At 45.1% G+C, this 17,158-nt stretch overlaps 1 protein-coding gene across 2 annotated transcripts in view; it reads right to left on the bottom strand.

Annotated features, from left to right (window-relative positions):
• The window catches only part of TMEM232 (transmembrane protein 232), a 512,842-nt gene that overhangs the window by 358,417 nt on the left and 137,267 nt on the right, over positions 1-17,158 (bottom strand). For both annotated transcript variants that reach the window (XM_029571869.1, XM_029571874.1), the window contains exon 8: positions 5,185-5,363. In XM_029571869.1, coding sequence (XP_029427729.1) covers positions 5,185-5,363 — 179 coding nt within the window. The remainder of the gene's footprint in view (positions 1-5,184; positions 5,364-17,158) is intronic.

Genomic DNA, 17,158 nt, shown 5'->3' with positions numbered 1-17,158 from the left:
GACAATCACAGTGAGACCCGAAATGGGGCAAACATTTTTCAGAAAATAATGACTTTTTTTGTCAAAGTTGTGAGGAAAACCTCACAGGGCTCCTATGACCGCGATGTCGATGGCAGCGCAGAAAAACGAAGACTGAAGTGAGACCCCTGTGGCAGAGAATATCATGGCATGCCGGGCATGCTCAGTAGCCCCAGGCTGCCAGTCAAAAGTTTCTAGAAACTTTGACAGAAGTTTTTCCCGCACTAGGGCTCTGTTACTGACGTCACCCATATGTGAGGACTAGCATCCTGCTTGTCCTGGGATAATGAATATGATAATGTATTACTTGATTCCAAATAGGGTTGAGCCTAATCCCACATAAAGGCAGTTTATTTTGTTTTCACAAGATATGTGGAGTATTTGAGTCCTTTTTATTTGGGTAACTCGGGCCTATAGGGATTGCATGTTTTGTATGCAAATTATCAATTAGGAAACTGTTTTAAAATTCATTTAAGGAAAACCCTAAAAATATTTCAATTTAAGATTTAAAAAAGATTAAAAGAATGTGACTAGTATCAACAGATGAAAGCACTTGGATAAAGATGCTGTATAGTTAAAACCTACTCATGAACTGGTTGCACAGGAAGAAGCTGGGCTGCGCCATTGTTAGAGAATACACAATGCTGTGGCTATAGCCCAGGAATGGCACGCCATGATGCAGATCTGGATCACAACCCAAGTTTGAAAAACATTTTTTACCCAAAACATTTATGCTGTGCTCTGACAAAAAAAGGAAGAAGGTTGCCAATATGATTGTGCCCTGCCCAGATGATTTCAAGAAAGAGCCAATCTTACCTGCATTAGTACAGAATACCAAAAATGTTTAGTGTTACTACAGGAGTACAGTTATATAAAACTGACAGTGAGAATGAATACTATAGAGCACAATTTTCAAAGCTATTTATGTGGATAAAAAAACATTTTTCTTGTATAAACTGGCCTTCAGAAAATGCCCCCCACCAATATGGCTAAAAGTATTTGCACTGTTCCATAATGTACAGACTTTTAACTGCATTTAGAGCAGGCATTCCCAGGGGCATGTTTAGGTTGGGGGAGAAAAATAACACCAATAGATTGCATTTTCACCTCTATACATTTTACTTTCGAAAGAAAAAGTATCCATGCAAAATGTAGGTGCAAATGTCTTTGGGTACATTGTACCTGCAGCAAGTTTCAAATTGATAGTATGTATCGCATCGTCCCAATGCAGACAGACCGAAAACTGCCCCATTGCACTGGTTTAAAGTCTGAAGGCACTTTTTACCTGCAGACTTTGCACTAATTTTCAAGGGCAGTGAATGCATGTTTTTCCAAGAAAAATTACATGCATATTTTTTAAAAGTGTGCATTTAAGCACAAATCCCTCTCCAATTTTGCCCCGGGAACACCTCCCATTGGTGCAGATAAAAGAACGTGCATAGAGGCCCTATGTGCATAGTTTTCTGAACATATTGGGCTGGATTTTAAGAGGTATGCGCGGGCGTACATTTGTGCACGCAACCCAGCACGCACAAATGTATGCCCGATTTTATAACATGCACGCACAGCCGCACACATGTTATAAAATCCAAAGTCGGCGCATGCAAGGGGGGGCACACTTGTGCACCTTGCACGCGGCGAGCCCTAGGGGACCCCCGATGGCTTTCCCCGTTCCCTCTGAGGCCGCTCCGAAATCGGAGCGACCTCGGAGGGAACTTTCCTTACACCCGCCCCCCACCTTCCCCCACCTAACCCGCCCCCCAGCCCTATCTAAAAAAACCCCCTCACCTTTGTATAATAAGTTGCACCTGCCTCTGGACATGCGTAGGTTGCGCGTGCCAGCCGAGTGCCGGCGCGCGATCCCTCGGCACGGCTGCTGTGCCAAAGGCCTTGGTCCCGCCCCTTTCACAAAGCCCCAGGACATACACGTGCCCAGGGGCTTGCACGCATCGCCGGGCCTATCAAAATAGGCTCAGCCTTTGAAAATCTGGCCCATTAGATGGACAATTTTCAAAATACGTATTTCTACGAGTAAACATTGTTTTACCTGTAGAAATGGCACTTAAAATTACCTGCATAATGTATACAAAATGAGAATGAAGATGCATAATATATAGGTATGTGTCAAAATCACTCCTATAACTATAATGGGAGCTGGGCAGCTGCAGAAAGAAACTTTCAGGAAGTATTCAAGCCTGAGGCAGGAGTAAATATATTCTGGTTTGACAGCTCCAAGGAGTGAAATACAAAGAAATTAAGTAGGTGGGTGAATATCTCTTTGTGGAAATGTCCACTGGCATAGTGGCATATGTTACCAGAGCATTTCTAGCGGTTCCTCCTCCTGTATGCCACATTGAATATTCGCCTGAATATCCCCATTTACAATAGCTCTATTTGTAAAACCTGAACTTCATGATATTTGCACTCGTATCCAAAACCCAAGGAGATGGAACTGAGTCCAAAGATTTCAGCCAAAGCTAAATTCTGGGAGAGGAGAAGGAGGAGAATACATTTCTTAATGCAAAACAATATCAAAGAAATCCAGAAGTATCAGAGGAGCTCTTACATATGAGTGATTGAAGTGAACAAGAGGCTAAAGGCATCTGTAAAACTAACATGCTCTAAAAAGTCCTGGATGCAAATACTTTAACAATGTTGGGGTAATTTTCAAAGGGTCTTTTGTGGATAAAACAGAGGTTTATGCTCAGAAGTGGCCTTTTACAAAACTGCCCACCTGATATGCTGGTCAGCCTATACCATGTTTTTGCAAATGTTTCCCAAAACAATGCAGAGAGATTCCGAGTGTTGCACTCGGGGGTGGACCCTTGTCCTGGAGCAGAGATGGAACGCCTCCTGAAAGGGAACAAGAGGTAACTGCCCCCAGGGGGTGGAGCACTGGAGGAGACAGAGGCTAGGAAGAGCTTCACCACTGGAAGCCCGAGGTCCCCCCAGGAGGAGCCCATAGGGACCCGGGCCGCTTGGACTTAGGAGGGCCTCGCAGGGTCTCCTAAGAGAGTGAAAGTTCGGCGTGCCCACGGAGACAGGGGGAGCGCGATCGGGTTCAAAGGTGACTGCTGGTTGGAACAGGGAGAACCAGAACAGAGTTGGTGATGACAAGGCGAGGAAAAGAGCCAGAATCTGGAGATGAGGTCAGGCAGGCAAAGGTCAATGTCCAGAGGTCAGTCCGAGGAATGGTCAGCAAAGCAGGGGTCAGATGAGATCAGATGAGGTCAAAGGCAGGCTGAACTCTTGAGGCAAGCGGTAGGCAGGTAGGCAGGTCAGGAACAAGCTGAGGTCAATGAGACAGGCGGCAGGCAGGCAGGCAGATCAGGAAGTCCATTACCTGCTATTAATTAAGTTGACTAGAAAATAGCTACTGCTATTACTAGCAATGGTAACATGGAATAGACTTAGTTTTTGGGTACTTGCCAGGTTCTTATGGCCTGGATTGGCCACTGTTGGAAACAGGATGCTGGGCTTGATGGACCCTTGGTCTGACCCAGTATGGCATGTTCTTATGTTCTTATGTTCAACCTTTGCAACCACTCCTTTTAGTTATTTTCTAATTTCTACTGTATCATAGTCTCATTTTTTAAAGTTAAATACTTTTCCTTAATGTCCTCCGTTCAGTGATTGTTAAGTTTGATTACATTATGATCACTATTGCCAAGTGGCCCCACCACTGTCACCTCTCGCACAAGATCCAGCATTGCTATGGTCTGACCCAGTATAGCATGTTCTTATGTTCTTAAGCTGTGGTCTTTGAGGCAGGCGGCAGGCAGGCAAGTCAAGAGCAAGCTGAGGTCAGTACAAGTAAGACAGTCCGAGGGTACTACCTGGGTAGACAGACAGCCGAACACAGAAACAAGCAGGACACAGGAACTAGGATGCAGAAACAAGTCAGGGACAGAACTGGAACAGAAGGATCCTGGAACGAGACTAGGAACAAGCAGGAATAGGTACAAGCACAGAGGCAATCTTAGAACAAACCGACCCGATTGCCAAAGCAAGGAAGCAGAGACAGGAACTTCCTTATATCGAGGGATCAATCAGGACGCACCGCGGAGCTAGAACCAGCCCTTGGCCCTACATGAGTCCGGGCAGTCCACGCACGCACGTATGGGCGTGGCTAACACGGCTGAGGATGCCAAGCCTCGGCGTGAGGCCTGGCGCGCGTTGGAAAGCCTGGCAACTGCCACCGCAGGATGCCGGGGCCTGGCAGGACTGGCAACTACCACGAGGGAGGTTGTCCCGGGACCCGCTGTAGAACCATGAAGGTGAGCAGGCCCGCGCACAGGTGGGGCGCGTAACACCAAGGGGTGGGGGATGTACTTTAATACATACTTTTGGATTCTAAAAAGTATGCATACATTTCCTCATAAAATTTCTACACACATTGAAATTTGTCCTTTGAAAATCACTCTCCATAAACAGAGAGAAATGGAAAGTAAATATCTTAATGTTTATTGTCCATGTCTACTATTATGTGGCACGTGATTCCTTGTAAAGTTTATATTTTCCTGCAACTGAAAATCCATAGTCAGGTCTGGAACGAAAAGAACTGTTTTTGGCTCCATTTATCCCTGGCAGTGATACAAGAAACAGATCAACTACTGGGGATCTGCCAGGTTCTTGTGACCTGAACTGGTGACTGTCAGAGACAGGATGCTGGGTTCGATGGACCTTGGTCTGACCCAGCTTGGCACTTCTTATGCTTATTTTTATAACTGGACTTTGCTACTATGTAATGCTTAAATTAACAGCCACATTTAATGCAGTATTCCAGTGTGAATTAAATGTAATAACTGAAGATTCTTTTTTTTTCTATAGGTCACATGTGGGGCATAAAGAAATCAGAAATCAGACTCTGAGATCATTTCCTGAAGGTTTGCAGGCTTTATTTCTGCACTTTAACTATTAGATAAATTAAGAAGACACAAAATGCTATCAACAACAATTCTAATTTAATATATACAAGAATTATAAAACCTCTAGGTATTTCAGCAAATAAAAATAAAGTAGTATATTGATAAAATTAACTAACATAAATTGCATTCATTACACCAACATTCTGACACAGACCATGCATCTTTTTCATCAGTCTGTTTAGGTGTTATTTAAAAAAAAATGCATTTCTATTTCTATCATATTTAGGATTATCCTTACCAGTTTTCTTGATAAAGCTCTTCTTTGTAAATATAAAGAAGTTGGAATAATTCATTCAGATAGTTATTGTTATTCTGGACACACTGCCAAGTAAGAAGACTGAGCCAAAGGAACTGATTCATTTCAAATTTGTTTTGTCCGTATTCCATAGAGATTGATTGGTTACAATCTGGAGAAGTCTAAAAAAAAGCAGTAAGTAGATCTCCTGAATAAACACAGATTGTTCTTGCCAATCTTTACTTTTTACAATATTCTGGGTTAATAAGTTTACATGTATGAATCAGGAAATTTTACTGAATCACAAGGTTTGCAAGTAGGTCACAAGATTCACTTAGAAAAATCAGTTATCCACATAGTCACCAGGTTAAATCTAGCTTAAGTTAGTAGTAACCAAATATCATTACCACCTGAAACATGAGCCTGTAGGATGGGCGGACAATACATTTTCAGGCATTTTCCAATTTTCAAATGGACAGATGTGCACATCTCTCAAATACATTTTGCCATAACTGGAATCACTTTTGACAGGGTCAGAAAAGAGCAAGGAAACTAAAATACTTTCTCAGTCTGAGCTAGAAGAGGCAAACTTGAATGTCTGGTATAAGAAGTGTGAGCACTGGAGGCCCAAATGAGTATGCTCAAAAAATTGACACAGAAATACTGAATTATAAGAAGATGACTGTAGTTTCCTGATCAGAAAGAAAATAGTTTTTTAAAAACCTAGAAATATAGGACCGGATTTTAAAAGATTTATGCGCGTAACCGGCCTTACGTGCGCTGGGCCTATTTTAAAAAGGCCCGGTGACACGCGTAAAGCCCCGAGACGCGTGTAAGTCCCGGGGCATTACAAAAGGGGTGGTCTTGGGCAGGGCTGGGCGGTCTGGAGGCAGGGCAGGGGTGGGGCCGGAGACCTCCAACAGAGCAGCCATTGCCGCTGTGTCGGAGAATCGCGTGCCAGGAGCCTGCCGGCACGCTCAACTTGTGCCAGCCCAGAGGCAGGCGCAAAAGGTAAAGCAAAGGACAGAGTGGGGGTTAGAGTAGGGCAGAGGGGGAAAGGTTAGGGGAAGGGGTGAGAAGGTCAGGTTGGGAGGAGGGAACGGGGGAAGGCAGTGCGGCTCGGCGTGCGCAAGGTGCATAATTGTGCACCCCTTGCGCACGCCAACCCCCGAATTTATAACATGCATGTGCAGGCACTGCGCACACAAGTTATAAAATTGGGTGTACATGTGCGCCCGCCGAGTAGCGCTCGCACATGTACGCCCGTGCGCACCTTTTTAAAATCTACCCCAAAGGGAACTCCTTTTTTCATTTTTTCCACAAATTTTGAATAGGAAAAGTCCTCTGAAAACAGAGTACTTCTTAATAGAGATCCCACAGAACTTCTGAGTCTGAAAGCGATATTTGCTCTGACATGTGTTTTACAGAGTGCTGCTCTGATTTGACTGTAATATATCCTGAGAACTACCTCATTAAGAAATTGAACATTGGCTCTCCTATCCAGAATGACCGAAGGATAACAAGGACTGCACAGTGTCCGAAGTGATATCAGACTCCTTCTGAGCTAGAGTAATCCAAACTTCTGGAAGGGCATATGCTTCTAAAATTGGCTGAACTTCAGTTAGAGACTGGAGGTACTGTTCTCATCAGGTTTTTCAAATAATCAGCAAAAATTTGCTTGAAACCCTCCTCCATTTCTTGCTTTGTTTTTGAAGCTAGCATACATAACATATCTCTAGTAATAAATCATTTGCTTCAAGAGCCATAATACATGGCACAGAGCCTTCTCTGGATCTCAGCTCTGATAGACACGTGATGCAGTCTCCTCTTTAGCAAGCCATTGTTCTGTTCTGAATCATGTTGTGCTGGTGCTCCTTCAGTGTCTGCTGTTTTTCAACATCTTGCATTAAAGCCAGGTTGCTGTTGATGCTATCTTGTCTTATGTCACTGTCTGCATAGTGCGGCCCTCTTTCCTCAAGGATGATCTGTACCAAAGGTCTTGCATAGCTGGGCGCTTGTGGCCAATTCTTGCACTTGCACCTTTCTCTACCTTCTTCATAGAAGGAGACTCTCTGTGAGGATGATGGCCCTTCTGCTTGGTAAGAGATAGAGACTGAGACCAGGGCACCCCCCCTTAGAGTGGGAAGACTCACCATGGGTAGAGAGAATCAGTGACTTCTGGTTTGAAGTACTGGAAGATTCCCTCAGCTTTAAGTTAGAGACTGAAAACGTAGAAGGTAATGAAGGAGATAAATGTATTTCCATGAGACAAATCTTTCTTTTCCTTCTGGCCCTAAGGGACAATCTTGGCACAGATAGCACAATTTGGAATGTTGTGCAAAGGGCCTAGACAGCATGCACACACTGAGTGGAGGGCAATTATGGACATTTTATGATAGCAGGAAAGACTCCTCTTGAATCCACTTTGTTTCTCTGACATGGTGTGAAAGAGTACTGAAGCCAAAACAAATTTCAATTTTTTACTTTTAAATTTTTTGATAGGTATCCCCAGATCCTGATCCACCAAAGTCTAGGAGCTAAGAAGAGAGAGAAAGGACATGGGGCTCTTTTTTCTTTGAGGCTCACAAGGGAAAATCAAAATTAAAAGAGCCCTTAGAAGGGGAAACAGAATTCATGTAAAACCATAATAACTGAGGCAGCAAGACAAAAGTAATGAGAGAGCAAAAAAATGCATTTGGTTAGTTAAAACAAGGTTAATGAGGTTTGCATGATGGCAGCTGTACGGGAACTACCATGCATTCTCAGAAGACCTCTCTTGGTTTTCTAAGCTCAGAAAGAATATCTCCATTTCAGCACCATCAGATGATTTCATGATTTGCAGCTGATTGCGTCCTGCTTTCTGACAGAGAATGAATGGAACTGTTTGACAAACACTGATCTAGCAATCCCCTAAAAATACAGATAGGGATGGTAATTTTAAAACGAGCACATACGTGCCCATATATGTGCATATGTGGGCATGCGGCCACATACAAGGGAATCTTATATTGGCCATGCGAGTATGCACGCCTGTTATAAAATGTACCTTGATGCGTATGTGTGCTCCTAATTTTAAGTGTTTACATGAGCATCTGTTAATTGTGCATTTTCCTTAGGAATTGTCAGCTTTTACATGCACTATTGAGGTGATTTTATAACGTGTGTGTGAAGGAAATGACCAGTTTAACCAGTTTGTCTAGCAGTTTGCCCAATCTATTACTAGGTCATCAAGACCCCCAGGTTCTTTAGCCTGCACGTCCTCCAGTCTACCCAGACCTCTCACACAGTCCATATTTGGCTAAAAATTGTTTTAACCAGACTTACACCTGATAAATAGCATAAGTAAATATGTGCAGGGAAGAGCCATACGCATGCTGCATTCAAAGAAAGCAAAATTGCTTATCTTGTAATAGGTGTTATCCCAGGACAGCAGGATGTAGTCCTCACATATGGGTGACGTCACCAATGGAGCACTAGTGCGGGAAAGCTTTCTGTCAAAGTTTCTAGAAACTTTTGACTGGCACTGTGGTGCCACTGAGCATGCCCAGCATGCTATGATATTCTCTGCCACAGGGGTCTCTCTTCAGTCTCGTATGTAGCAATAAGCATTAGCTAAAATTAGACTAAGAAAAGGAATGTGTCCCAACTCCGCGGGGAAGGCGGGTGGGTTTCGTGAGGACTACATCCTGCTGTCCTGGGATAACACCTATTACAAGGTAAGCAATTTTGCTTTATCCCAGGACAAGCAGGATGCTAGTCCTCACATATGGGTGATTAGCAAGCTAGAGGCTGAGTCATTTTGTAGTGAAGCAACAGTGAAATATTGTTGTTGAAAATGAGGCAGCCGAAGATCACAGCAGATTGGATGTAGAAGGAGTTGGGATTAAACTGGAAACAAGTTCTTTAAGACAGATTGTCCATATGCTGAATCTTGTCGTCCCTGTTTGTCCAGACAGTAATGAGCTGCAAAGGTGTGAAGAGAACTCCATGTTGCTGCTTTACATATGTCAAGGATTGGCACTGAACGATAGTGTGCTACTGAGGTTGACATTGCTCTTACTGAATGTGCCTTTACTCGCCCTTGGAGAGGAAGGCCTGCTTTTTCATAGCAAAACTGTAGGCAATCTGCTAGCCAATTGGATAGAGTATGTTTACCCACTGCTTTCCCTGGTTTGTTTGGATCATAAGAAACAAAAAGTTGATTGAATTTCCTGTGGACTGCCGTGCGGTTTAAATAGAAGGATAGGGCACGTTTACAGTCCAAGGTATGTAAAGCCTGTTCTCCTAGGGCTGCCTACAAGAAGACTGCTTCAGCTCTGATTGAGGAGGCATCCACCTCAAGGAAGAAGCCTGGTCCGGATCCGGATGTTGTAGGAAGGACACGGATGCGATGGTCTCTTTGAGTCATTCAAAGACCAGGACAACATTTTCGGGCCAATCTTTAGGGGTGGCCCCTGTATGGGTTAAGGCCATAAGTGACACTTTAAGAGAATAGTGGGGAATAAATTGGTCGTAGTAGTATGTGATTCCCAGGAGGCACTGTAGAGCTTTGAGTCCTACAGGGTGGGGCCATTCTCTGATGACTGAGAATTTAGTAGGATCCATCTTCAAGACTTGTGCAGAGATGATATAGCCTAGCAAGGGTAATTCTGACTGTTCAAATGAATGTTTTTCTAATTTTGCACATAGCTTGTTTTCAATACATCCCTGGAGGACTGTTCTCACTTTGGAACAGTTTTGTATGAGAGTCCAGGAGAAGGTTAGGATATCATCTAAATATATCAGCACACACATCTGCAAGAGATCCCTGAAGACAACATTTATGAAATTTTGGAACACTGTTGGAGCATTGGAGAGCCCAAAGGGCATGACTAAATATTTGTAATAACCATCTCTCATGTTAAATGTGGTCTTCCATTCATCCAACTGTCTGATTCTCATCAGATTATAAACTCCACAAAGGTCTACTACAAGGCCCTTGTAGTCAGTCAAAGAGTTCAGAGATAAGATGTAACTGCAGCTTTCACAGAGGTACCATGTAGTTGTTAAAGAATGCAGCAGACAACGCTGAGTCCTGTGGGATACCTGACTCAACTGGGTGGAAGGATGAATGTTCAGTATGCAAAGAAACACCTTGAGACCTATCTGAAAGATAGGATTTAAACTATTTCAAAACCAGACCACCAATGCCAAAATTATACAAACATTGTAACATAATTGTATGGTTAATGGAATCAAATGCCACAGAAGCATCCAAATAAACCAGAACAAAACTTGTTCATGCATATTCACTGCGGATATCCTGAAAAACTGACTGGTTAAGGGTGATCTGAAGACTGGGTTGAGAAGCACTGATCTATGGGACAGTCATAGGTCCGATAAGGAGGAAGGGTCTCTGCTTGCTTCTTGTTGAATACGTCCAGGATGGCCACATAGACGTGAGGTAGGCTGGAAGGTATTGCAAGATCTGAGGGTGCAATGGTAGTAGGTAGGATAATGAACTGAGGCAATGCTAGAAGCGGTAAGGGACCATTTTGCTGGAGCCAAGGTAAGCCCAGGACAAGAGGATTGACAGACTGCCTGAGAATGTAAAATGAAGTCTGTTCGTGATGCAGAAGGCCCATCCTGAGGCTTATGGGATGGGTCATAACCATGATATTCCCGGGTAGTAGTTCTCCATAAATTGAGGAAATGAGGAGTGGGTAGGCCAGTGGATCCACAGGAATGGCATGACGGCAGACCATAGTCTCCTCAATGAAATTTCCTGCTGCACACGAGTGCCTGTTTGGAGATGAACAGGCAAGATCATCTGAAAAAGAGGAGTGTTTCTATAGGGACCTATGACTGCCTCCCCAACCAGTCCTAGGCACTGCAGTTTCCTGGCTTAGAAGGACATGTGCTGACGTGATGCTGGGAGGCAGCACAATTGAGGCACAGTTTCAGCAGCTGGCATCAATATCACTCATCTTCTGTCAAATGGGAGCGACCCATTTGCTTGGGTTCTTCCAGAGTAGCTGTTGGATTAGAATCATTGGTTGGGACCAATAGGGGTGCTGGAATTGGGGAGCCAAGCGTGGTGCTGTGTGGGAATGACCTCACTCTTGGGACCTCTCCTGGAAATGGATGTTGATCTGAGTGCAAAGGGAGAACAGAGCATCCAGGGATGTGGGAATCTCTCGCCCAGCAAGTTCATTTTTGATTTGGGTATCCAAATCTTGCAGGAATACGGCTATTAGACTCTCTTCATTCTAGCGAAGCTCAGCCACTATGGTCCAGAACTGGATTGCATATTGACCGAGCGTTTGTGAATCTTTACAGAGATGCTGCAACAGAAGCGGAACAGCTCAATTCCTTGAAAACTCTACGGAAGTGTACCAGAAAGCCGGCTAGGTTGTTTAGCATGAAATCATTGTGCTCCTATAGCAGGCATGTCCATGCCAAAGCTTGTCCAGCAAGGAGGGAAATAATGTAGGCTATTTTTGCCTGGTCTGAAGGGAAGCTTGCAGCTCATAATCTGAAGAGAATCTGAAATTGGTTCAGGAGCTCTCTGCAGGTCTTGGAATTTCCATCGTATTTGTGTGGTGGTGAAAGGCGAATGCCTGGCATCCTGGATGGAAGCTGTTGTAGCGCAGGAGTCAGCACAATGGCCAGTGGCTGAACCAGAGTGCTCTGTGACTAAATGAAATCCATGCATTAGCAGAGAGTTTGCATAGACCCTGTGAGCTGCTGGAATTGTAAGGCCAATCCTTGCAATAGTTGAAGCACTGGTGAGTCAGCGGAGCTCATGGCTGTAGCAGTCTGTCACAATAAGAGGTGGTGAACTTTTGATCCACTGTTATGTTTGCATAGGTGACTGCCGCACTACGAAACTAGGACTTTTGCCTAGTCAGCCACCTTCTGCTTGGGTTGAACCTGCAGGCTCTGGTGGCCGGCAGGACTTTCCTGGCCAGGCACGAAAATGGTGGCATAGGCTAAATTGGTGGCCAAGTTGAGGTTGAGGCAGGTGGAGAGCAGAGTGAGTTCAAGTTCCCATCCAAGGTCAAGGTGAGCTCCAAGTGCAATCCAAGATCAGGGTAGGCTGCGAGCAAGGCAAAGTCCAGGTCCAATCCAAGGTCAAGGTAAGTGGGATCAAAGGGACACAGACAAAGGGAGCAGAACTGGAACAAAGCAGGGCATGGGAGACAGTAGAAGGACCAAGAGCAAGACAACACAGGAAGGAATCAACCAGAAGCAAGGAGGCATATATAGGAACAAATCCAGGAACAGGCAGGAACATGAAAGAAAGGGAGCAGGAGCAACAGGAATGCTAAAGCAACTAGCACTGCAAGAAAGTAGGAAACCTGTTGTGAATGTGAAGGCTGTAGCAAGGCTGGTGTTTAAATCTTCTGGCCGGCCGACATCATCACACAGTAGAGATGTGTATCGTGTCATCGATCGTCTTAACGATCGATTTTGGCTGGGGGGGGGGGGAGGGAATCGAATCGTTGCGGTTTTGTTTTTGTAAATATCGTGTAAATCGTAAATCGGGGAGGGCGGGAAAACCGGCACACTAAAACATCCCTAAAACCCACCCCGACCCTTTAAAATAAATCCGCCACCCTCCCGAACTCCCCCCAAATGTCTTAAATTACCTGGGGTCCAGTGGGGGGGTCCCGTTGTGATCTTCCACTCTCGGGCTACGGGTGCGTTGATAGAAAATGGCGCCGGCGCTACCTTTGCCCTGTCATATGACAGGGCAAAGGTAGCGCCGGCCATTTTGCAAAATGGCGCTGGCCGTACGGCAACACGATTCGAGTGCAGGAGGTCATTCCCGGACCCCAGCTGGACTTTTGGCAAGTCTTGTGGGGGTCAGGAGGCCCCCCAAAGCTGGCCAAAAGTCCCTGGGGGTCCAGCGGGGGTCCGGGAGCGATCTCCTAAGCTCGTGACGTTGGGGGACAGGAAGCAAAATGGCGCCGGCGGAAGATCACAATGGGACCCCCCCACTGGACCCCAGGTAATTTAAGACATTTTGGGGGGGGTTCGGGAGGGTGGGGGATTTATTTTAAAGGGTCGGGTGGGTTTTAGGGATGTTTTAGTGTGCCGGTTTTCCCGCCCTCCCCCTTCCCCTCCCCCTTCCCCCGATTTACAATTTTTGACGATAAATCGGGGGAATTCCTATTAAATATCGCCTCTAACGATTTTTGACGATTTAAAATATATCGGACGATATTTAAATCATCAAAAAACGATTCACATCCCTATCACACAGCACCACAAAGAAGCTTCCCACTGTGGAGCCTTTAAGAGTTTGAAGAATGCGCATATCTAGGAAGGCCATAGCCACGGTGAAGGCCCAGGCATTCACTATGGTGTGCAAGAGTAAGTGAGGCTGGCTGCGGCATTTCTGTCACAGCCGGCTAAACATTACAGTGAGGCTCTCCTGAGAGGATCAAAAGCAGCTGTTCTCAATGCTTTCAAAACCAGATTAAGATTCCAAGAGGGCACCAAACACCTAATCAGAAGATGCAACTTTTTGATTCCTCGGAGGAAATGAGCCACATCTGGATAGGCTGACACGTGTACTTTGAGAAAATTCAACACCAGCCCCCTCTCCAGGCCCTTCTGCAAAAAGGAAAGGATGTCCAAAACTGACATCATCAATAGAAGTAGCCCCAATTCCTTACACTAGACTTCATAAACCTTCCAGACTCTGACATAGACTAAGGAAGTCAACCACTTCCTAGCCTAAAGCATTGTAACATTTACCTTTCTTCCTCTTAGTATCCTTTACCTCTCAACCTTCTCTTCTCAAAAGCCAGGCCGAGAAATATAAGTGAACCTGCTGCTCAGATATCAACGGCCCCTGATGCAGAAATTGTCACATATGATCAAATTGCAAGGGTCCCTGCAAACCATGGCCTCCTGTGCCACTCCAGAGTTATGAGCACTCCCATCCCTCAATGTCTCGGAATTTCCTGAATAACCTGGCCAGACAACAGCCAAGACGGAAATACATAAAACAGGACACCTTGAAGCTAGTCTTGAGCCAGAGCATTGAGGCCTGCTGATCCAGGTTCCTTTCTCCTGCTGAAAAACTATGGACACCTGACATTCTGAGCCATCACCATCAAATCATGTAAGAAGTCCCCCATCTGAATCGAACTAGGGCAAATACATCCTCTGACAACTCCAATTCACTGGGGTCCAAGATGTGCCTACTCAAAAATCCACTTGGAGATTCTCTATGCCTGCAAAGTGCACTGTCAAAATTGCCAAGAGATGTTCTTACACCCTCCGGAACAGGCACTTTACCTTTATATACACTGCCACATTCTTGTTTCCCCCTTGCCTGTTTACATATGCCACCGCCATTGCATTGTCGGAAAAGACTCTCATCACTTTTCACGAATGAGGGGCAGGAACTCCATCGTTTCTCCTGATTGATCTTATTTCTAAATGACTGATGTGCCATGCCTTCTCTACTGTTTCCTAAATGCCCTGCATCGTTTGGCCCTGACAATGGGCTCTGCAGTCATTGAAACTAGCATCCATAGTGATCACTATCCAGTTTGGAACATCCAATTGCATGCATTTTGACAAGTTCTGTGAGGAAAGCTACCCTGTCAGACTGTGTCTGGCTTCTGACAAAAGAGGCAACTGGACCTCGTAATTCAGAGATTGAGGAGACCAGCGAGAAAGAAGTGGCTTCTGCAATAGGTGCATGTGGGCCACTGCCCAACGAACCAGATCCAAGGCTGATGCCATTGAACCCAGCACCTAAAAATTATCCCACCTCCTGGGCACTGCCAACAGCCAAAACCAGAACTTGTGGCCTGTCCTTTCTCTCCTCCGTTAGATATACTTTTCCCTCCAGAGTATCGAAGTGGACACCCAGATACTCCAAAACCTGAAAGGGTTGAAGCTTGCTCTTTGGAAAATGTATCTTCCATCCCAGTTCCTGAAGGAGCTGAATAACCCTAGAGGTAATGTGATGACACTTGTCCTCTGACTTTGCCCAAATGAGTAGTTTTCAAGATACAAATAAACCAGCACTCCTTCTTTACGAAGCGCCACTGCTACCACCACCATTACCTTAGAAAAGGCTCTGGGAGCCATCGCTAGCCCAAAGAACAGCACTTGAAATGAAAAATGATGTCCAAGTAGTGCAAAGTGAAGGAAGTTTTGGTCTTCTTTCCGGATCAGAATATGGAGATATGCCTCAAATAAGTCTAAGGATGTGAGAAATTCTCCAGTGCGAAACATCACAATCAGACTGAAGAGTCTCCATGTAGAAATGAGGAATTTGCAAAGCCACATTCACCTTCTCTAGGTGCAGAATGTGTTGTAACATATCTTCCTTCTACAGGAATGCAAAGTAAATAGAATAATGCTCCCAACCCTTTTCTTCCTTTGTAACTGATACAACTGCTTCCAACTGAAGAAGATGGTCCAATGTTTCCCACACCGCTGATCTCTTGTTATCAGAGTGGCAAGGAGAAAGCATGAATATTAGGGATGTGCATCCGTTTTCCACGGATTTGTAATCCGCAACTTATTTTTTGCTATCTGTTAAATACGTGGGGAGGCGAAACGCATCGCGACTCCCCACGTATTAAACAGATTTCTGTTTTATTCGGCCTAAATAAAAATGTAAACCCCCCACCCTCCTGACCCCCCCAAGACTTACCAAAACTCCCTGGTGGTCCAGCGGTGGGGTCCGGGAACTCACTCACACCCTCGGTGCTAGTTTCATCATGGCGCCGATAGCCTTTGTCACAGGGGCTACCGGTGCCATTGGTCAGCCCCTGTCACATGGTAGGAGCACAAGATGCCGCCAATGACCATGTGACAGGGGCTGACCAATGGCAACGGTAGCCCCTGTGACAAAGGCTATCGGCGCCATGATGAAACTAGCACCGAGGGTGTGAGTGAATTCCCGGACCCCACCGCTGGACCACCAGGGAGTTTTGGTAAGTCTTGGGGGGGTCAGGAGGGTGGGGGGTTGTAGTTAATTTTAATTTTAGCTGGGACACTAATTTAACTCGCCGTAGTAACTTATTTACAGATCAACAACTTATGGAATTCTCCATACTTCCGCATGAAACGGAATTGACCCCCCACGAATACGTATCACGTACGCAACGAAAACTTTTTGGCTGCACATCCCTAATGAATATATCCCACACTAGGCAAGTAAAATCTAATGCGTAACAGTCTCTGACGAATGACAGCACCCAATGATTCAGGTCCACTCCTCGACAAATTGAGACAGCCTCCCCCCTAACTTCTCAAACAAAGAGTGAATCCCTTGGCCTTCATTGGGAATATTTAACTCCCCCTGTGTCTCCACCAATGCCCTCCCGTGCACCCTTGTGGCTTGCATGAAAGGACTGAGACTTATTCTCCTCCTTGTTTCTGCAAATATGAAGAGGTAGCCCTTGACCTTCCAGGGAGAGAGTGATGCACATCTCTAAACTGTAGCCTGCTAGGGAATCCTTTCTGAGATGACCTAGGTTTATCCTCTGGGAGCTGGCATCACCATAGTGTTTCATCAACTTCTCTAAAGTTTCTCCAAACAGGAGCATCCCTTTAAAGGACAACTTCCCCAAACAAGACTTGTATCAAACATCTGCTGATCAATTACAGAGCCACAGCAACCTCCTGATGGAGATTGATGCCAACCTTCCTCTGGCTAACATCCGGATTAAATCATAAAAGGTATCCACCAAAAAGGCAAGACCCAACTCCAATTGCTCCGCTTCCTTCTCCATGAAATTATACTCAGAGGGAACAGCTATTACTTGCTGCGCCTAACACAAGCAGGCCCTGGCCAAATAGCTGCCATACACGGAAGCCCTGAGAGCTAAATCAGATGTCTTTTAAAGTTTTGCTTAAGAAAAGCCTCATTCTTCCTTTCGTGATTGTCTGCAAAACCCTCAACAGGTATGGTGGTCTTTTTGTAATTGCCAAAACCAATGCGTTCACCTTCAGAAACTTT

This window comes from Rhinatrema bivittatum, chromosome 1 (assembly GCF_901001135.1).
Source record: "Rhinatrema bivittatum chromosome 1, aRhiBiv1.1, whole genome shotgun sequence".
NCBI classification, from domain to species: Eukaryota; Metazoa; Chordata; class Amphibia; order Gymnophiona; family Rhinatrematidae; genus Rhinatrema; species Rhinatrema bivittatum.
This window is presented reverse-complemented; position numbering and strand designations above follow the sequence as displayed.